Genomic DNA, 23,644 nt, shown 5'->3' on the forward strand with positions numbered 1-23,644 from the left:
ACGGAAGTAAAAAACTTAGGGGTAATTGTTGACTGTAACCTGAATTTTAAATCGCATATTCATCAGACCACAAGGACAGCATTTTTTCACTTAAGAAACATAGGAAAAGTTAGACCTCTTATATCACTGAAAGATGCTGAGAAATTAATTCACGCTTTTGTTTTCAGTCGACTAGATTACTGTAATGCACTACTCTCTGGACTACCCAAAAAAGACATAAATCGTTTGGAACAAGTGCAGAATGAATCTGCTAGAATTCTAACTAGGAAAAGAAAATCCTAACACATTTCTCCAGTTTGGATGTCACTACACTGGTTACCTGTGTCATTCAGAATTGACTTTAAAACACTGCTTATGGTTTACAAAGCCTTAAATAATCTCGTTTCATCTTATATATCGGAATGTCTGACATCCTATATTCCAAATCTTAACCTTAGATCCTCAAATGAGTGTCTCCTTACAATTCCAAAAGCTAAACTTAAAAGAAGTGGTGAGGCGGCCGTCTGCTGTTATGCACCTAAAATCTGGAATAGCCTGCCAATAGGAATTCGCCAGGCAAATACAGTCTGCACCACCACCACCTACTCAAAGCATCATGATGCTCCAACATTGATGGACTAAAAGCCAGAAGTCTACATGACCATCATCATCAAGTCCTTCCGTGAGAACCCTAAATCCAAAGAGGACTGCTTCATTTATGTTAGGTAGAATGCCCAGAGGGGACTGGGCGGTCTCATGGTCTGGAATCCCTGCAGATTTTATTTTTTTCTCCAGCCGTCTGGAGATTTTTTTTTGTGTTTTCTGTCCTCCCTGGCCATCAGACCTTACTCTTATTCTATGTTAATTAATGTTGACTTATTTTATTTTCTTACTGTGCCTTTTATTTTTCTATTCTTCATTATGTAAAGCACTTTGAGCTAAATTTTTTGTATGAAGATGTGCTATATAAATAAATGTTGTTGTTGTTGTTTTCTGCAACAGTGACCAAAAACCAAATGGTTACTCTAACAGAACTTCAGGACTCTCCTGCTGAGAGAGGAGAGCGAGTAAGTATGCCATCTCGGCAGCATCCCATCAATCAACCTTTTATGATAAAGTGTCTAACTCCTGCTTGGAGTTTGCCAAACAGTAAAAGATTTTCTGGCCTGAGGAGTCAAAAATTGAAATCTTTGGATAAATCTACAAGGACTACGTCTGGAGAAGACCAGGTACTGCTCATCACCTGCCTAATAACATCCCTATGGTACAGTATGGTGTGGCAGTACCATGCTATGGGGACAGGGTGACAGGTCAGAACTGAGGGAAGGATGAGTGCAGCCAAACACTGAGAGGTCCTTGAAGAAAATCTACTCAAGAGTGCACCTCACCACAGACACGGGTGACAGTTCAATGACCTGAAGCAGACAGCCAAAACCACACTGGATTGGCTTTGGTACAAGTCTCTGTCCTTGAGTGACCCATACCTAAACCCCATAGAACATATGGAGAGACCGGAAGATCAGAATCAGATTTATTGGCCAAGTATGCATGCATACAAGGAATCTGATTCCAGTTTTGGTGACTTTCCAATTATAAGTTACATAATCAACATACACACAACAGTTAAAAAAAGTTAAAACAGTTAAAAGTTGGCGGCTGATACAGACTTCCCATCCAGCCTAACACAGCTAGGGTGGATCTGATGGATCACTACCCAAATCTAGGGGTACAAAGCTTACCCAAGAAGCTGGAATTGCTGCCAAAAGGTCTTCTACAAAACTCTGAATTAAGGCTCTGAGAAATTCTATGAAGGAAAGATTTATGTTTTCAACGCCGAATACCATATATACTCATGTTTAAGTTCTCCCACGGATAAGTAAGGACTTGATTTTACCGTATAATTTCCAGTATTTTATAATGTCGGCCGTATAAGTCGAATGCAGAAAACTCCTGCTATTGGTCCAAGAGATTATGTTACGCTAACGCCCACCTGAGAGAGTAACCACGGAGCACACTGTCATTTTTTCTATGTAGTGTGCCTATGTGACCACACAGTAATACCAGAATTATTCTGAAGCAATGTTTGCATGGTTTTGTGTTTTTTGTATTATGCACTCTCATACACCTTTATCGTAAGAGCATCCCTTATCTACAATGGAGTGTTCAATCAGAAAAAATATGAAGCTGGTTTTAAATTAAAAGTCATTGAAGTGGTGAAAGAAATTGGTAACTGCACTGCTGCAACAAAATTCGATGCGTCTGAGAAACTGGTGTGAGATTGGAGGAGGCAAGAAGATGTAAAAAAAATGTGTCGCATTTTTGAATGGGCATACAAGTCAGGGTCTGATTTTATGATCAATTTTTCAGGTTTCAAGACCCAACATATACGCGAGTATATACCGTAAATCTGCAAAGCTTTTTCAAAATGTTTTCACCTGTCATAATGGGTTATTAAGTGGAGATTGAAGGGCAATGATGTCCAGTTATCTATTTAAATTTAAATGTACACCAGCATAAAGTGTGCAAAAAGTGGAGGGGTCTGAAGACTTCCTGAATGAAAACCTATAATGCTGCAGAGAAAGCACCAAAGCAGACATGCCTAGAGATGTGTCACTTAATGGTCCTTCAGGCTCACGTTACTAAACGCCAAATAACAAAAAGCACCCAGAAGACAGACATGAAAAAACTCTAGTGAGTTTATGTACATGTGAAGATTTCTACAAAAAGTGATTTAAATGCTGTAAAAAAAATCTTTTACATTAGAGGTTCCCAAATAAATGAATGCCATTCCCAGAATGTATCTCTTTATGTTTGGATTTGAAAATAAATTCTGCCGGAAAAACACAATTTTTGTTCAATTTTACAAGCACATTCTTAAAGACAATGTAAAATATTACTACAAGAGATGAAAAGAATTATAATTTTCAAAGTATTAGTTCTTCAAGTGGCAAGAACGCTGCTGCAAGTAAAGAAATGAGAGCTCACATACCATTTAAGGAATAAAACACAGAAGAAAACGGCTCCTACCTGGAGGACGGGATGGGATGACTGTCCTTTCTCCACTCAACATTCACAGAGGAACTGGCAGAGAACCTGCAAGGAAGTCTTACCATTTGGCCGGGCCTTCCTGTGACTGATGAAGGACCAGACTTATCAATGGATAGCCTTGGGGGTGGAGGGAAAGAAGACAATTACTTAAGAGAAACAGTAATTTAATCTGGGGTGGATTTCTGTTTTGTGGTATCTATATAGAGAAATAAAACACACAAAACACTTTCTCTGAAAGAATTCTGCATAGGAAGACTATTACTACTGAATAAAACCAAAAAAAAAATATCTTATTACAACCGAGGTCCCAGGCATAAAACAACCAAATACATGTACAGTGCAGACAGAAACCAGGAATGGCCAAGACCACTAACAAACTGTCCAGTGTAGGACGACATGGGCGCTGCCCATTCGGCCAGGCCGTAGTGTCACACCAGGCTGGTTAAGGAAGCAGATTTAGAAGACATCCAGCTGTGCCTTCCCCCACTTGCATTCCAAACTAAATGACTGAACTCCAGCTGGCACCAGGATCTGCCTGGACATCATCATATAACAAAGATGTTAATTAGAGTTGAATGGACATCTCTTCAGAGGCTCCTCTGCAGGCTTCTTGAGTCAGAAGGTGTAAAATGGACACAAAGAGGTAAAATTCAAGGGAGCTGACAACACTGATGAGCAGAATAACTTGCCTATGAAAATGTACATTGATTTTGTAACTGGAAGTGGCTTTAATCCAATCAGGAGAAATTATACTTCCCTTTAAAACTAATTACACTCATCCCATCTGAGAATATTCTGCTGCACACTCTCACTCAGGGAGGAGAAAAATCTGCAAAATGACCTTCTGAATCTTCTGACAGAAACATAAAGCTGATGAGCCATTCTATGTTTGGAGAGCTGATAACTTCTTTGAGAATCACATGTTGACCATCTTTCTGCCAAGCCATGCTGTGGGCCAAAAAGACTGAGAAGCAGCCATAACATCAATAAGGGAACTTCAACACCTACACCATTGTGCCAGAAAGAGTAATGGTCTTCCCTAAGTTGAAGACAACACACTGTCTTATGGCAGAAAACAAACTGAGAAAGCAGCAATCACAGAACACCAGAAATAAAGGATCATGCAGCAAAGAGAAAGCGCCTACTCCAATGCATGATGAATCCTCTATTTGAACTTGAAGCAACAACAAGGTAGTAGCTCCACAAAACATTGAACATCATCTTTAAAGATATGTTACTGTTAAACTGTTTATCTGTGCTAAGATAAATCAAAACTCTGAGTAGCCACTAAACAGCAGGCCTCTCTATGTTAGATGCTTGTCTGTCTTATATGTCAACATATACAGTGTGTACAGTGATCATTTCTATAATCCTTCTGTTTATCAATAAAGTGAGCTTCAGTTACTTTGATATAAATCTAAAGGCTGTAGAACCCCTCCTCCAGTATAGAAAGGTAAGGTAAATAAAGTAGAAGCCTTAACAAATTATTGGATGTATTAGGAGGTGACTGATCATTAATGAACCAAGTTAAAACTTACCTTTCCATTTCCCACATTTATTGGTGCCCCTCTGGGTGAGCACAGTATAACAGGCCTGCATTGACTGGTGTCCCACTGGCTGGGCACCTTATTGATTATTAAATATCATTCCTACACCAGTCATTCAGCCTTGTCAAATTTTTAAATGGATTTACAGCTGATTAGGTCTCTGGGACAAACTTTAAGAGTGATGCTCTTTTTATGCCCGCCCTGCCGTGTTCACCTTTCTTACTGAGAGTGTAAGACCTTCACTAAGCCACCTCTATTTTGTTTGCTGTTTTGATGACTGTCCAGGTTTATGGTGAGGGTTAGTGCCTCAGTAATAGAATATTACTGTATTACTACCATAATGCACATGTGTAGCTAGCTGTGTTCTTTGGGTGACATGCCATAGACAGAACTTAATTTGTCCAGAAGAGGAAATTTGTCACAGAAAGAGGGTTCAAACCAAACGATGATGTGAAAATGTTTAATTTCTCTGGTTAGTTTAAAACTTTCTTCAGATCTCTCAATCCTGCCTCATTGTGAGATCATTTTCATGTGTTTTTTTTTTTTGTCAATTTAGGCTAAAACACAAGAGCGCCACATTGACTTTAAAATGATCGAGAGTGGTTTCTCTCACTTTTCTTATTTTCATCTTCTCTGATCCAGACAAAGTCCTTGTGCTATCTGTCATTATTTTGACAGTGTTGCTTGGGAATTATGTTGTTCAAAGATTTGAAAAATATTATGTCTTTCGACTGGTCCATATCTTTCATACAACCTTATCTCCTGAGAGGTCCCCGCAGCCCACATTCAATATTTATAATGAAATGCACTAGAAGAAGCCTACAAAGAAGCAAATGACTGAATACAATAAGCCAATTAGTGTGTGATCTTGAAGGCTGGTTACAACCAGAGATACTTTAAATATTGTTTAATTATCCAGCGTATTTTTTAGAATTCTTAACCATTTACATTCCTCTTGAAAGGCAGTATCTAATGCATACAAAAGGTTAATAAAATAAAAAAAAATAAGAAGCTACAAAGTGCGAAGACTGTCAATAGATGCTGCAGAAACATCTGAAGTATGTTTGTGTGTGTAACCAACTGGATATTTAAATGGTTAAATATCAAAATTAATATACCATATTACTGCTGCTACTGAATTTTGTAAATGATCTCCTATGGCCAGCAATTTGTCCACATAACAAGACCCCATCACCCATCAAACAACCTTTTATACCTTCCCAAGCTATGGTCTGACTGCGTAAGACCTGACCACAAACATCTGCCATCTCTTTGAAAAGTCTGTGCAATGGCAGTACCCTTCAGCATTTTGGTGAGATGGACACTCTCTGATGGTAACAGCCAGTTTACTACTTCTGTGTGTCATTGCCTTAGAAAAATTTTGGATAGATTATTCACTGAGCATTATTCATATACTCCATGTGCCTGCATGTTTTGTTCTCCTGGTGCTCCAGTTTTCCCCTACACACCCATATGTGCTGGTCATATTATCTGGTGATTTCAAATTGCCCCTGTTATTGAGTGGGTGGGTCCTAAAGTGGGCTGACAGCCTGTTTAGAGCCATTTCCTACCTTTTGAGCCAGCAATCACACCACCTGCACCTCAGAAGAGGTCATCCACCTGAAGCTAAGCCTGTTCGGGCCCAGCCGGGACTTGGATGGGAGACCATTGAGGATTACTTGTTTGACGATTACTTGTGTTCTGTTCCGTGTTTTGTGTTGTATTTACCCCCTTTTTTGACACCCACTGCTCGCTCACTGACAAAGGGTCTCTCTGTAAATTGCCTTTCCCCGAGGTTTCTTCCATTTTTTTTGGGAGCTTTCCCTTGTCTTCAAGGCTGGGGTGCTATCAAAAGGCAGGGCCTGTTTAAGCCAATTGTGGCACCCTTTGTGTGATTTTGGGCTATATAAAATAAATTGTACTGTACTGTATTGTATTGTCCTTTGGATGAGACGTAAAACCGAAGTAATGACTCTCTGTGGTCATAAAAGATCTCTGGGCATCCTTCATAAAGAACAGGGTTTATCCTGATGTTCTGGCAAAATAGCCATTCATGGCCTGGTCATTCTGGCCCTCTAATCATCACCAGTTTCTAACTGGCTAACAACCTCTCTCACCACTTTGCCACCTAAACAGCTAAAGTGTGGTGAGGTACCATAATGTCTGCCATCACATCATCCAGGTGGATGCTGCACGTTTGTGTTAGTTAAATTGACTTCCTATTCACTATGTTAATGCTTTGAGTAATGAGATAAATGCAGTGTCTTCTTCTTGTGTCATTTGCAGCAGAGATACACTCTAGCACCCTGTGACACTGAATGAATACTATTACATTCATGATCTGATGACCCAATGCAACAGATATTTCTATCTGATACTAACAAGCCTCACTTGTTCCCCGAATCTGGACAAATTCATTATTCTTTTTCATGTACTATGAAATCACTCCTTCTCTTGTGTCACCTGTTCTGTTTTCATGCAGACTGGAACAAAGATGGAACTCTAATATACTGAATATCTAAATAAACCCATCAAGAGTTGGAAATACTTTGAAAATGCATTAACCACTTTTTGAAAGCACCAGACAAGTATGGCCCATGCATCAGCTGTTAAATCATCATGACTTTGTTCTTCAACATGCTTAACAAAAAGAAAAAGTAGCACAGAGATATTTTGTAGAACAAAGCTACACAGTTCACCTTCATATAGACTAAGGACCAACTCAAAAAACCTCTAAGCGCCCAAGAAGGGGCCGCTGTGGACCACAACGATGGCCTCTACTTTCATGCTGTATTCACAGGGCAATGCTGAAATTCCCAACCTAAAACTATATTACTATTGGTCACTAGGACTATTTAGCTAAGCAGCTTTTCAGTTGATGAGAATTTTGGAGAAACCCTGGCAGACACAGGAGTAGTCGTAAAAACGTGAATCACAGACCATGTTAAAATGCAGCAGTTTCCTCATGCAGTCAACTTCATTAAATGCCTTTGCATACCATCACAATAACTCCAGGCCATACGTGTAGAGAGCAGGTACATGGAGATAAAACACCCTTAAGATCACCAATTGTCTCCTTTCCTGGATACCACCATTACCTTTGCACTTTCGGTGTGTTGTGATAATCCACCGCAGCATTACTCTGTCCACGCACCACTCCAACTTGAGACTGGAGACTCGTCTCTGTACGCGCAGGCCGTCCAGTATGGTGATCATCTTTGGCACCCGAGTCATCCTCCTCTTCTACTTCTTCTCTGGATTTTGCTGGGTGTTTTGCAACCTCAGGCTTTGAGGTGATCACCTGTGAGAATACAGGTGAACCCCTTCCTTGCTGATTCCTGGCTGGAAAGAAAGCCGCCATCCCTACATCAGTAGGGTATCTGACGTTAACTGTTTCAGGGTTAATGCTCTCTGAAGTGTGGATTATGTGTTCAGATTTACTTGAAACTCTGTGATTATCTTGGTCAAAAGGGAACTGACTAGTACTGAGAACATCGGTTATTTTTGACCCATGGTTAGAATTCATAGGGGAGGGTGTTTTCTGTGACCCACCATGTATAAGTCTGTGTTGACCCTTCACAAAATTCACCCGTGACTCTCTGTCATAAAACCTCCTGTTGTTATTACCATCCACTCCCATACTTTGTCCTTTGGAAGCCAAGGACACTTCAGTTTGCCCTTTGCCATTAGCATAACTTGATACTCGAGAATCCAGATTCTTTTCAATGGTCAACAGTGGATCCCCTCTGTGATAAACTGTTAAAACTTTGTGATTATTTTGAGAGTTTACTGGACTGGTACTGCTGGGTGCATATTCGTCACGAGGCACTGTCCAGGTGTCTCCCCTTGGAGTTTCCTGCCCACCTTGCACTGCTAGCCTTTGCTGGCTGCGATCAGATGAAACACCCTTTCCTAAGTTGACAGTCTGAGCCATGATGTCTTGTCCCCTTCCTGCTACTGGATGCAACTGCCTTGTGAAATGGCTTCCATAGTCCAACCCGACATTTTCTCCTTGCGGTTTACATTCCTTCAGACAAGATTTCTCTGACTGGAAATTGTTGCGATTGCCTTGGCAGCCTCCGTACCAAAAGCGGTTACAACCACCAGTTGATGGAATGAAGTACCAGCGAATAGTCCAATCCGCACATGGGCCATTGGCACTGGGAAGAAGACAGTGAAGAGGATACGCTATAAGAAACAAAAAGAAATATTGTTAGATCCATGGTCATGCCCGAAAAAACCAAACATACCTTGCCTAAAGCAAGCCCTTGCATAAGAAATCACTGCAGTGCAAAGCTAATCTATAGATGTAATTAAAATACAGATATTTTAAAAATATTTTATACCACAGTAAGGATGTAGTAATGTTTATTGAAGATTTATTTACATAGGACACTGAAAGTACTCAAAAGCAGTTTCACCTAAATCATTACAAGCTCTGACAATGACCCAACACCCTTTTCCACCAGGGGCTGAAGTGTCCCCTAAAGTGTGTCGCAACAACAACAGCATTGAGAATGGATGGCAAGACCAATAATAACATAAGGAAAAACTAGGCCTATCAAGGCGCCTTTCCAGTGTGCGATTGTTTGGAAAAAACATGCTTCAACTGCCCCTAAAGTCAACCAGCCTCAGCTACACACAAGAGAAGGCAAATGATGGAGCTGACAGAGTTGCCTGATCAATCAGCATGCAGAGCAAAGGCTCAGGTTAGAGCAGACATCAGATGGAAGGCTGTTAACCAAGCCATTAGCAGACTGAGACTGCAGGAAGTGGTTGGTAAGACACAGACTGGGAGAAATGGTCTTGGGTGAGGAAAGGCTTCTGTGTTGTTGTCTACTGCCACAAGAAAGGAAAAGAAATAGCAGTTGATCTCCAAAATAGCCAATATGGAATTAGAGCTCTACAAAATGAAAGCTGTAAGTCAGAGTCAACAAGTGAGCTGGACAACCTGGGAGAGAGTTGTCAATGGGGAACTGAGCTGGAATGACACATGGAGGAAACCACAAGCCAGACGTAGTTTACTCCGAAGATTAATGTATGACACTTTCCCTAGCCTCAGCATCCTGTGTCTTTGGTACACTTCATCTGAAGAATGTCTAGTCTGCAATGCTCCAAGTCCCACACTACTCTCCAGCTGCAAGGCTGCATTGGCGCAAGGTGACTATAGATGGTGGCATGACCAGGTATCAGTGATCTCAGGAGCATGCAAATAGGAAGCAAATGGAGCTGATCCAGGACATAAACAACTGTTGATTCCCTTAAATAGATCAGGAGGGGGAGGACCTACATCCCTCGAACAGCATAAGTCCTATCACCTAGTGGCATCTGGAACATGAGGGGGAACCTTGACAGGAATCTTCAGTTCCCCTCTGAAATTGCTACAACTCTCCTCCTGCCAGACATTGTACTTTAGTTCCCAAAAACCAAAGTTGGTTACATTGGAAGAGCCGACCATGCCATGGGAAACAGGTATGGAGGAAGCCCACATGAGGAAGAGAGGGAAATATACAGATTTTAGGGCAGAATGCATAGAGGCAGGATGGAGAGCTGTCATCAACTCTGTTGAGGTAGGAGGCTGAAGCTGCATGGGGTCAGCTACCCATCATATCCTGAGGGGTGTGGGTGTGTCTGTGGCCAAGCTAAATAAGGCACTAGATGAAGAAGCAGAGATAAGGAGTTTCTGGCTCTGGATAACGAGGAGAGACACGATATGGAGGAAAGGGTCCTAGGGTCAGTGACGGGGAGATGGTAGAGAGATGTTCCTGCTACTGCCTCACCAACTGGAGTTGTTTTGAGAATAAAAGTGGGAAACATCTACAGTATGAGGGGTTGCTTGTAGCTGATGACCTTGTAGCTGGTGCAACGGAATCACTGAAAGTGTGTCAAGCAGCAGTGTTCTGCAGGTACTCCAACTGCCTGTGCAGCTACTCAGCTGTTCTAGGATTTATTACACTCGTCACTATTTGAGATCTCACCATATTCTTTATTCAAATCAAAAGCAAGGAGAGACAGAACTTAGGGAGAAGCTAGTCTGGGTCTGCATCATACTGCAATAAATAATGTTTACCAGAAAAACAACAGCAAGTCTTTGGGACCTTGAAAGCAGATTTAAAAAGTGATTGAGGACAATAGACATTTACCTTATTCTAAAACAATTTCTCTTTTTTTTATCCTAAAACCTCCTGGGTCTACAGAGATTAGTCATTCTTTATTATTTTCTCATTTTTATTACTGTCCTTTGGAATTTAATGCATTAGTCTTTTAAACCTTAACTTATTATGTGTATGCTCAGGCTGTCAGGACAGTCAGATGGTTACATTTATGTCATCTGAATGTTATCTATGTTATTTCAATAAGTTCTATTTAAGGATTGCGACGCTCGCATGAGTTTGCTTCAGAAATTATTCACTAAAAGGCCAGAAGACAGGAGTCAGTCCAACTTTGACCAAAATGTTGTAAGAAAGGTCCTTCTAAAACTAAAATCAACACACACCATGGACCAGAATGAATAAGTGGACCCCTGCTTCACTCTGGTGTAGAGCAAATGAGTTCAGTATTCTACCCGAAATCTCAGATTCTTCTAGAAATGCAACCAATGCCCAGGGTCTAGAAGAGGTAACCAGACGGGTGTCATGAAATCCTTCAAGGACCTCATTAGGAAAGAGCTGTTAAGCAAAACGCAGACCCACCTGGGCCCTCACCATTCTGCTTATAGAGCTAAGACGGGAGATGAGGGTGCCATGTTGACACTTCTGAATGTGCTGGATGACCACTTGGGAAGACCAAAAACCCACACAAGTTTGACATTTGTCCTGATTTGTAAAATCGTCATTTTTTGAAGTTACAGACTTTTTATACTAATTTTTAACTTTGCTTAAACATACTCAAGACTCAGAAAGCTATCGAGCGACCTGGGCCATTAATACTATAAACATCTTTTCCTATACATTCTTCCTGTTTTGCACTAGTAATGCATAATTTTAATGTATCTCTTTCATTCGGTTTATAACTTAATGGTTAAGGTAATGGAATCTAATAAATACATTTTCAGATCACATACGGTAACTGGGCTGCTGATGACAACCCTCTCCATTTGGGCCAGCGGCAGGCACATCATTATCAAAGCAGCAACCAAATGGTGCAGATCGACACACATCTGATGGGGTCCTCCGAGTCTGAGAATGAGAAGGCTGCAAACAGATCAAGAGAAAATTTTATTGAGATGCCCTTTAGAATCAGAAAACAAATCCACCCAGTTTTTGACACAACAGAAGATGATACATCAGCACTTCTACTGGAAAACCAACAATCTCATTTTTGTTTTGTAAAATTTGCCATTCCTGCCTTTGCTAATTTTTGACATTGCCACACACCTGAGAGTGTGATTCGCTTGTTATGCTTCCTGAAAGTGTTTTGCCATGGGTCACAGGTCTTCAGTGATATGGAAACAATGAACCAATGTCATCAATAATAATCGATAAAGAAGATAGCTGCCAACAAATCTTATCAATTGTTGCCTTGTTACATACTGTATGTCACACACGTGCGCATGGGAGGCAGCTAAAGGGCCTGAATGAAAGTAATTCCATGCCAGACCAGGGAGTGGCAGAGTTTCTTTCACTTCTCTGCAGACCAGTTATGGGAAATCCCGCATGGCCCAGATGATGTCACTTCCGGTTCTGACCTAAATGATGCCACTTTCTCCGCTCTCCTTTAAAGCAACCAACTTTTTGCTATCAAGCCAGTTCTGTTGTGGACTCCAGTCTGTACACATCTGTACATTAGTAACATCCAATTATGCAGCCAGGAACAATATATGGGTGCCTGCCCCAAACCTTTTAGTGGCTCTTTTTGTCGTGTTTATGACACATATTACATATCACTTTGTTGACTAAGATTAATGTGCATCGCAATATGAGAATTGGTGGAGACAGAAATGTACCGAAGGTGGAGCGTCAAAGGGCAAAGAACTCAAAAGCGTGGAGTCATTTCAACTTTGCTTCTGGTAAGAAATTGGTGGCTTGCAAGACCTGTACATTGGAGAAATACTCATTCGGCTCTCATTCACACTAGAGGGTAACTCCAAAAGCCCTCTTAATGCCCCTTTTGTGTTTCTTAAGGCAATTCAACATCCTCACTTGACACTGAAGAATCGGCGGGGTCAACAATACGCACAACTTCCATTACAGAAGATTTGTTTTGACAGCAGTGACTGTCACTCAGTTCATCTTGTGGTCTTTTCTGCCATCTACTGGAAAAAATCAAAAAATACACTATAGGCAACTTCTCAGCCTTCTACCCCTAGATGTCAACAACAGACTTGAAAGTACTAAGCTAGACAAGGGTTACCCAATCACGGTCCTGGAGGTCTGCAGTGGCTGCCAGTTTTCACAGTTTTTTAATTAGAACCTGTTTATTTACACTAATAAAACAATATTTTACACTAATAAAGCAATATTTTTTTGGCTTTTACTTGTGACACAGAACCCTTAATTGCTTGTTTTAGTTTTTAGCATTACCAGTAAGGTTTTAATTTTTGCCGGTGGTCTTACCCAGCCATCAGTTGATATTGAGGTGCAAATGACAATATTCCAGACAGTCCGTCTTCATACAGTCATAAGCACATGGTGCAAAAACAATAGCATATCCATCGCATACCACCCTGACACACCTGGACAGTGAAAACAGCTTTGCCAGGGTATGGTTACTAGACTACAGCTAAGAATGTATGACTGTTGTACCATCAACGGTGATCATCAGGCTGCAAGATCTGGAACTTAGGGTCACCTTCTACAACTAGGTTTTGGACTTCCTAACTGGGAGACCCCAAGATGTTTTGATTTATGACTTTCTCCACACTGATCCTCAGCACAAACGCCTGAAGGCTGTATTGCTTATTGAGCTATGAACAAGTGGCCCAACATCATTTTTCTAAAGATACCATTGCTGTAGGTTGACAAGAACAACACGATTTAAAGCATAAGGACATGTATTCTGACACAGTAGTGGCAGGACAGCAGTCTCTTCATTAATGTTAGAAAACCAGAGAATCTGCTAATATACTTTGGAAAGAAGACCACACTGGATGGACTGTTGTGGGTAATTAGACCAGCTTTAAAGTTATTATAGTAACCATCGCTCACAACCAAGTTGAAAACAACAAATCTCTGCTTTAGCCTAGAATGATCAACAACACGTTTACTTAATTAGATGTCTGAAGAAAGCCCAGACATCTCCATCTATGCTCACTGACTTCTATGAAGATCATCCTCGCTGGCTGCATAACGTCCTTGTATGGCACATGCTCAGCTCAGAACCACAAAGCACTGCACAGTGTGGTAAAGTCAGCTGAGAATATTAATGTCACAAAATCCCAGCTGTTCAGGACCTACATGACACATGCAGCATTACAAATCCTTCCTGCACATTCACTCTTCTCCTTCCATGCTTCAGGAACATAAGTGCTGCCACCAGTGCATTCAGGTCAGTGGCCACATACAGACAACTGAATGAATACATCCAATATACTGTGCAGCATTGTGTACTGCATTAATTGTAGGTTATTGTATTCATTGTCTGTTGCCAGCTTTGTATGGGTCTGTGGGAAACACGCAAGTAAGAATTTCATTGTACTGCAGACACATGACAACAAATGTGCACTTTTTGGACTTTTTGGAGAGCTGGAGTGAGATTCTGATTACACAAGTTGAATTAACAAGCAGGATTAATGTCAAATAAAGAAAATGTCTGAAGGAAAAGTTGAAGCCACTGTGGCTCCAGTATTAGAACCAGACACCCCTTTTGAAATAAATCAGTCTACACATTTCCAATTACAAAAAGCACTCACAGGATCAGTGTTTGACGATGGTCTGGTGCCTCCATTGTTACTGTCACCAGCGTATCGATGACACCCAGCTTGGTTTGGACCTTCTGCTGCTGTATGACCATCTGGACAACATCCATACCTACGTCACAATACAACCAAAATAGTGTCAAGGAGACCACCTAAATGAGTTGTCAATATCGGGGTATCAAAAATCAGCGTCCACTAGTCTGGGAGAAATACACATGATAGAAAAGGTGCTAGCCCTCATTTTTGATCACCCTGTTCTTCTATTCATGTTTTGCAGTACAAGCTTAGGAAGGTCAAAAGCCTAAATTGACAGAAATGGCCACAAGCTGGAAGCAATATCATATATTTCAGAAGTTGAACTGGAACTGCTTCATCTAGGATACACTACGTACTTTCCATTTTTTTCTTAAAGAGATAGGGTTTTAGTAACCATAAAATTGAAAGAAGTTATTATTTCATAAGGGTTAATGTTTGGTTTTTATTAATGTCACTTTTACAAATCAGGCCCTGTAATTAAATGTATTAATTAGCTACTATATCAGTCTTATACAGATGATACCTGGTCTGTGCGCAGTTGTAACCTGGGCAGCCCCACCACTGAGGCCCTCGTGCCGGTGTGAGACCATCTGGGCAACAGCCATGTTGAGAATGGATGCAGCCACGATCAGGGTTCAGAGAAGAGTCTTGACGGGATTGCTGATGGTAATCCCACCTATAAGGTAAGTTGTTCCTTCCTCGTTCCTCTTCGACTGTCGTTCCCCCCACAGATTCCCTGCGTTCTGTTCTCCTGTACCCTAAAACAACAATTGCATTACGAGTCATGACTATCAATTTTTCTGTAACTCAGAACAAATTATGGCTGATCAAACAACCAAGCCAAGCTAACTAAAGAGAAACAAAAACAGTAAATTAGTCAGTTATTTTTAAGCCTGTTTAGTCTTGAACAGGGTCATGGGGGGCGCTGGAGCCCATCCCAGTTAGCACAGGGTGCAAGGCAGAAACAGACCCTGGACAGGGTGCCAGTCCATTGCAGGGTGAACACAAACACACACACACACAGGCCCAATTCAGTGCCACCAATCCACCTAACCTGCATGTCTTTGGACTGTGGGAGGAAGCGGGAGCACCCAGATAAAACCCACACAGACACAGGGAGAACCAGGATGTGAACCACAGTCTCCTTACTGTAAGGCAGCAATGCTACCACTGCACCACTATGCCACCCACGGTAAATTAGGCAAATAAAAATATAAAAATAATGAAGTTTAATCTGTGGAAAGTAGGGAGAAAAATGCAGGAATAGGACTTGTGCAGAAAAGTAAAATAAAATAAACCGAATACCGTCAACAAAATGATACAGGAGCTGCTATGTTCGTGTGAAAGGCAACCTGAGTAACAGTCAAGGTGGCACCGACTGCTGAGGCAGTGCCAGGCAGGGTGCACACGCAACAATAAGTCGGGTTTTGAAACACAAAAAATCGATCATAAAATAAGACCCAGACATATACGCCTGTTCAAAAATGCGACCCTTTTTGTTTTTTTTTTGTTTTTTTTTTTACATCCTCTTGCCTCCTCTAATCTCGCACCGGTTTCTCAGATGCATCGAATTTTGTTGCAGCAGCACAGTTAGCAATTTCTTTCATCATTTCAATGATATTTAAATTTAAAACCAGCTTCATATTTTCTTCTGATCGAATGCTCCACCATAGATAAGGGATGCTCTTACGATAAAGGTGTATGAGGATATGAGATACAAAAAACACAAAACAGTGCAAACGTTGCTTCAGAATAGTTTGGGTATTACTGTGTGGTCACGTAGGCACAATACATAGAAAAAAAAGGCAGTGTGCTCTGTGGTTACTCTCTCAGGTTGGCATTAGCATATCATAATCTCTTGGACCAATACCGGGAGTGTTCCACATTCGACTTATACGACCAACAGTATTTATGGTGTTTGGAGGTAGGACAGAAAGGATGTTCTATTAACATTCCACCAGGAGTACATCTACCATTAGATCTGCATTCTGGGTGGACTCCCTGGGGCCCATGAGTATTGCCTCTGCAGTTATCATATATATCAACTTCACTGCTCATTTGGGTAAAGGATTAATTAAAACTACTGAAGATATAACATGAAAGAAAGAAAGAAAGAAAGAAAGAAAGAAAGAAAGAAAGAAAGAAAGAAAACAGATTTTTAAAGAAAATAACTGAAGTTGTATAAAAGTACAATAAAGTCCTAAATCCATTTTCTAAACAGACGCTAAAACGCAGATTAAAGCTATTACAAATTAATTGTGGTACATTATTTAAATTAAACATCAATTCTTGCATCCTTCTTACAAGACAACCAAAACATTTCTTAATAAGTATAAGTATAGCACAGAGGAAAAGAAAATGGTCCTGACCTGTGGAAGATTCACGTGGGATATAAGGGACCAAGATTCCATGACGGGTGTTGTCATAGCCACGAGGGTCTGGCATACTAGGCACCTCTATGTATAGATAAAGAATAAATATTAATTGCAAATTAATGTGCATGAAGGTATTACCGTACATCAAAGTAGTACACTACTATGCACACATCTCATACCAATTGTCTTTACATTTTCAAATTTAAGTTCCCTACAGCAATATAAAAGAAACTTTAATAGAAAGAAGAAAGACAGACGCAAGGCACTGCAGGAATGAAAGCCAAATGTTTCTTATGAAATGAGCTCACTAGGAACTTCCAAATCAAATATTCTTTCCAAAGATAATTGTTCAAAGAGGTAGGTTGAGAAAATTTGGAGAAAGATTGGTTGGACATTTTAGTCATAAAATGCGTCAAGTGAATAATTAACATATGGCAGCAAAGTGTTCTCCTCCGTGTCAAATTCCTCTCTTGGAATGGGTTATTAAAATATTTCTCATTTCTCAAAAACTTATTATTATTACACACAGTCCATGTTTCTGTACAGATTATATTTTAATCCCCAGGTGGGTTTTACATCACTTTATGTTGCATATGTATAACATAAATTGGAGTACTACTGGTACAATTCTATACATTCATTTATAATTTTTCTACTCCATTCTCTCTAGCGTGTGGCTGACACTTTCTGCCTTTTTAATAAATGATCACTGACTCACTCTACTAAAACAGAGATTTTATTTGTGAAAATAAATGCAGAATATTTAGTGGAGTCCAGGAGGAAGTTGCCTGCTTTGGATACGCTTTACAACTGCACAGTTCTTTCTGATAATTTGCTCAGCTTGATCTCTTAAGTATTAAACAAATCCAGGACTATGACAATCAAACCCTTGTATGCTCCAAGGCAGATTTCCCCATTACAATCAGACTGTTGTAATCTTTTCAAAGGTAAGTTAGTTTATTAGCTAATGATGCAAATTTGTATTTGTTTGGAATATTCACATTACATGTTAGATCTCATTCAGGAGTGTAAAGGTACTCTCAGACAGGTACAAATTTAAACCCAAGCTTTACAATGACACACCACCAAAACCAATCAAAGGTAATAAGCATTTTACTTGTGAAAGGCTATGGTAGAGCAGACTATTTCCTCATTCTGATATTTCAGTTTCACTTCTGCATATTTTGAGTGTTATATGTTGTTAATGACACATTTAAAATCCAAACAAAGTCATAGTTTATGAGGACTAACATAATACAACATAAAAATTTCAAACTCATTTAAATCCAATTCAGGGTTGCAGGATCAGGGGTCTGTCTTAGCACCACAAGGCAAGAACCAACCCTAGATGTCACACTGGTACCCACAAACGCATTTGTACGACACATTAGGGAATGACCGTTAACATTTTTTCAGGCAACTCCCTTATGCTCTTTTGAGCATCTTCTTGTATTTACCTGTTTTTTTATTTTTAATGAATCCTATTTGTTTTATTAATTTAATTATGGGACTTGTCTTCATATAGAACAGAGTTTTACAGTTCTCTCTTTTGCGAGACATTTTTTGAGTTATCTGAAAGTCTCATTATTTTTGAACTTTAAAAGCTCAATATCACTTCATGTCAGTGACAGACTTGAAATGTCCCAATTGCCTGGGGTCAGGCCTGCCTGGATAAGACTTGCATTGGCGCAGACTAGTGAAAATTCTGTAATGTATTTATGGGTCTTTTTTTAAGGCATCACCCGATTCGCTATTGTGTGGTGCCAGAATCACAACGTTGTTGATCAATGTCAACAAAGCCAAATTAAATTCAATAAGATTGAGTGTTGTCCCTCTATTATAATAAAAAAAATCCTGTGATGAGATGAGACTTTTTGGAAGATTTTTTTCAAGTCCCGCGAGTTGAGACTTTGGCCACAAAATGTTTTCAAGTCACGCCCTCCTTTCAACCATAGAGGTACTCTCACCTCTCATTCGTGTGAATGCTTTTGATAGACACAGTTCTTGCTCCGACGAGACGAGACATTTCATCATGAAGGGTTGTCAACATTAAAAATGAGAACACGGGCAATCCTAGTACCGAGAAACGATGAAGTCTAATGAATTAACGCCAAAAATGACGATCGGTTACATGGCAAATTGGTTACATGCGTATCAACAGACTATGCTGAAACTGTTGGTGGTGATTGTGCGAAAAATGAAAACATCAACTTTCAATATCCTGAAGAATATTTACAAGCATTAACACCATCTTGTCTTCCAGCACAAGAATTAATATACTGTAGAAAGAAGGATGTATCCAAGAAAAGTAATGTAGTACATCTTCAGGGGATAACATTAGACACCAAAGGAGATCTTGATATGCCATTCATATTAAAATGTTAACAGTTTCCCATTAGAATAGCTTTTGCAAAGACAATTTACAAATCTCAGAGCCAAACATTCAAAAAAGTCATGTTATTTAATAGGGAGAAAGAAACGAAATTCAATCACGTGCAGCTATACGTGACGTTGTCACGATGAATGCCCAAACACGGAATCACAATTCAATGTGATACTGACAAAAATGTAATTCAAAAACGTGTTTTAAGTGAAGTTTTACAGTAAAAATGTAAGTTTAAACAGTTTTTGCGTGTTAATTTTAAAGCCAAACAGAATGAAATTTTATTACGCAACGAATAACTCTAACACAACATGAAACATAATTTACATTCAATTACATTTTAATGTTTTTGGTTAATTACTCTCTGGAATGTAAAATAGTAAATTGCACATCTGCATCCCCATATGCGGCAGAACCGCAAAGGGGCTAGCACATAGCGCAAGCACGGGGGTTGGTGACCGAAGCCTTTTGATAGGCTTTAAGTCATATCTTATATTTATCAGGCATTATTATTATTATTTTCAGAAGGAATTACAGAACATTTTCAACAGCACATAACTGAATGCTTGAAATATGTAAAGCAAAGGTGGCATCACTTAGAAAATGTTTGGTGATGAACTTCAGCATATTTTTCAGATACTTACGCTGTGATAAGTAACAGGGCTGGGTATTGCAGGTTTCCACAGTAGGAGGACGCTCGACGTCAGAACACAGCTCCGAGCTGTAGAAATTTCTATCCCGGTCAGCACAGATCACCTGACGTTCCCTAAGACCTGAGCTACAGCTCTTTGAACACTGTCCGAGGAAATGAAAAGAACAGTTACATTCAGAAGCATCACACAATGTGAATGGTACTATACCATCTGACTTGGACAGTTATCGATATGTAATTTATTTTTATAACTCACGCTTCTAGAATTTACCGTGTTTTTGTAACCTCCTGTGTGTTACTGTTCATCATTTTACCATATGTGTGGCCAACAAAAAGAAAACACACTGGTATGTTAGCCAAGAACGTAGTGTTAGGGTTGCAATGGAAGAGCAAGAAAAATGTGACCACCTTTTACTTCACAATGGCTTATGTATATCTGTAATTAGAATAAACCATCCAACAATTTCAAAAGCAGGTTCACAGAAACAGAGCTTACCCTTGATTTCAGTTTTTGAATTATGTGAATCAGGTTTTGCAGTAACACAAATAAAGGAGCTCATCCTGGAAGGGATGTCAGTCTGTGATATTTCGGCCAGGGTTCCTCAATTCCATGTGTTGTGTCCATTTTGTTCATCATTGAGCTGTTTATTTATGTTACTACTGTTAACTGTCTGCTGTACTTTCTTCTGCTGTGTTATGTTCCACGTGTCTTGTGAGCAGTCCCCCAAGGGGTGGGGTGCCTGCCAATCACTGTAGAAACTGCCTTTCACTATATATAATCAGATCTCCCACAGTTCTGGTGGTTCTTTTTAAACATGCTAGGGAGTTGGTGAGTTCTTGATTTTGCAGTGCCTGTACTTGTGTGATTTACTGGATTTTCAATTCTGCACTGTTTTTGACTTTTTATATTACTGTCAAAAGGAATACTACTCTGTTGGGCTCTTGAGCAAAGCCCCAAGCTTGAAAATTGCTCCAGGGGTGCTCTACAATGGCTTACCCTGTGCTTTGACTCTCAAAGTTCATGCAATATGACAATTTCCCCTTGGGGATTAATACAGTATATCAAAAAACAAAAAATTTGGATTCTGTAAGGGGACCGTGTTTGCTTTAGATTATCTAAATCGTTTTCAGTAACTCCTTTATGCCTCTTGCGCTTCACAGAGCTTATCTTTTGTGACAGAGTATTCTGAGAAAATAAATTTACCCGCATTCTTGCTGGAGTTAGTGCATTTTGGGAAGTGTAATTGGAGGATTTGGAAGTATTTAGTGCTTCAGACCTAGTCATAACATGGTCGGTCACGGAATCCAGAGACATTCAGTATATGAAGCCAATTTAGGTCTTTCACATGTGGGAAGAAGCTGGAGACCCCAAATAATCCTCTCACACACATTTTGGAGCAGGTGCAAAATCAGAAAAAAGAGTGAAAAACCATCAACTAAACTCAGACCCCTGCAGTTGTGAGGTAGATTATGTAAAATTATAAGATTAATAACATTATAAGATTGTCAATTCTATAATATTTATGGGAAAATAAAAAGCAAAAATGAAGTGGGTATTTTATCACTTCAAATATAACACAACCACTAAATGAGATTTTTCAAATTAGCTTCTTCTTAATTTACAGGACAGAATCATGTGATAGTTCAACATTGTATCAAAAATTGACAAGTATATGTAAAGATATTATGTCTGAATTTTGCCACTGATCTGGCAAGGCATTTGCATGAAATTTCCCACTGAGAAGCTTGTATTTCCCATAATACCCACGGCATGTGAATGTAGCAATTGCCTATATTACAACTGTCCTTCAAATGTTTGTGCTGATTTTCATTAGTTTCTATGGGTTTGCAGTTTAAAGACTACAGAAGCCAAACCTCACCAAGGAATAAGACAAGAATTCATTATGATGTTTTTTTCTCTTGATTGATATGTTTTGATGAAGTTTATTTCTATTTTCATTTCTTTCTGTTCCTAGTTTACACAACATTAGTATCACATCATCTAAATGCAGCCATTGATTTCATAGCATCATTAAAACTGGGGTATAAATACAGCAGCATTTCCACTGTGAATTATCTTCCAGTTGGATAATGAAAACAGGTTTGTAGTGTCAACTAGTTGCTACTTCAAAGTAGGCCTAGAGTCTTGTATTGTTTTTGGATTTTAAACTCGTTTCTGTCTTTTACTTAACAAAAGTATTCCACAAACATGTTCATGTCTAAATTCAAGACCTGCCTCTAGCCCTCATTAATTAGTCAAGAGTCCTGCCTTCAATAGAAAAGCACTATCCAATGTGAACAGTCTTCCTGTCTGTGAACTACTTTCATTTTCCAGAGGTATTTATTAAACAGTATATTAGAAAAAAATGCATGTTATTTTCAAGACATGAGCATTTACTTGAATGAATTGACATGTGGATTATTCAACATGAGTAACATGAGATCTTTTCCTGGACGGTTTTGATATTGTTTATGGTTGTCCAGCGCTGGTCACCACAAGCTGCCATTCTATCAGAAACACTGTTATCTCCATTCTCAATGAAAACATGACATTAAAAATTGCTGTTGGCGATCACTGCTAACCACATAGTTAAGTAACATATAAAAAAATTATAATTTTTGGATCAAGTATTCTTTTGAGCTCTAAAATTAAGTAGCAGCCTTAATCAAAACTAAATGATTACACATTTCGTAGCTCTGTGATAAGAGTTATTTATACTAAACATTTATAACTGAAAAACTGATAATAGTTAATTGTACATGACTGTTATAAAAATTGTAATCAGATATTATTGCGTAAACTCAGTTTTCTGTAAATAGTTTCTTTTTTAACTCTAATATTGTAATTGTGTTACAAGACTTATTATTATACTTGCATGCATGTTGCCATGCACTACAATTAATACTCAATACGGGGCACATTTTTAATACGTGGTTAATTTATAAATTTCATTAAGATGTGTAAAGTGTGCTTTAAAAAACTGTGTTCAATTAATTAGTAATTTCAAGTAATAAGTAATTTCAAAATAAATAAAAATTTTCTTACCAGGCCCCAGTCGCCAATATGCCAGCTAATCTCAGTTGTACAAGCCTGTCTTTCGCAGATCTGTGTGACTGCCGGTTTGTGTAACGATAAACAAGCAAAATCTTGAATACGGGAGCCCTGGCTTGAAGTACAAACTACTGGCCGGGTTTGCTCGCCTTCACCACACGTCACTGAGCACTGGGAGGGATAGAAAAAAAACAAAAGAATTACTAATTACTTTTACCCCTCAAAAACAAAGGCAAGAATCTATTCTATGGTGACATTTTCAGTTGTTACATGCAGATACATAGTAAATAAACCTGCGTTTCTAATGTTTACCTTGCATTCTGAAACACAATATTCTTAGTGATGGATTGATTTAGAGTATATTTATCCAGTTTGAAAAGTCTTAACTATTACTTAGCATGAACTTATATAAAAAGCAAGTTAATTTTAAGTGAGTGAATTTTGTGGTGACCAAAAGAACTAAATCACAGATACAAGCAGCAGAAATTATCTTCCTTCACAGGGTGTCTCGGCTTAGACTTAGATAGGAGCTATAAAAGGTACACACTTCTGCTGAATGATTCATTGTCTGAAAGTCCTCAGTGCTAGTGTGTAACAGAGAATGTGCAGCATTGTTCATAATGGCACTCACTTTTGTTTTAATTTTTTTCTTTGCTATGACCTCCGGGGGTCCAGATTGAGTTCTATAACTATTTTTGCCCTTTTAATTAGCTTGC

The 23,644-nt window shown here is 39.3% G+C and overlaps 1 protein-coding gene across 4 annotated transcripts in view; it reads right to left on the minus strand.

Moving 5' to 3' along the window:
* The window catches only part of paplna (papilin a, proteoglycan-like sulfated glycoprotein), a 176,805-nt gene that overhangs the window by 29,617 nt on the left and 123,544 nt on the right, over nt 1-23,644 (minus strand). For 3 of the 4 annotated variants that reach the window (XM_039741985.1, XM_039741984.1, XM_039741983.1), the window contains 8 exons: nt 22,923-23,099; nt 19,869-20,019; nt 16,836-16,922; nt 14,990-15,224; nt 14,425-14,542; nt 11,638-11,767; nt 7,673-8,762; nt 3,007-3,144 (listed from right to left, as the gene is read on the minus strand). In XM_039741985.1, coding sequence (XP_039597919.1) covers nt 3,007-3,144; nt 7,673-8,762; nt 11,638-11,767; nt 14,425-14,542; nt 14,990-15,224; nt 16,836-16,922; nt 19,869-20,019; nt 22,923-23,099 — 2,126 coding nt within the window. The remainder of the gene's footprint in view (nt 1-3,006; nt 3,145-7,672; nt 8,763-11,637; nt 11,768-14,424; nt 14,543-14,989; nt 15,225-16,835; nt 16,923-19,868; nt 20,020-22,922; nt 23,100-23,644) is intronic. The other variant, XM_039741986.1, reaches the window with a different exon arrangement.

The sequence above is a fragment of the Polypterus senegalus genome, chromosome 18, assembly GCF_016835505.1.
Source record: "Polypterus senegalus isolate Bchr_013 chromosome 18, ASM1683550v1, whole genome shotgun sequence".
NCBI classification, from domain to species: domain Eukaryota; kingdom Metazoa; phylum Chordata; class Cladistia; order Polypteriformes; family Polypteridae; genus Polypterus; species Polypterus senegalus.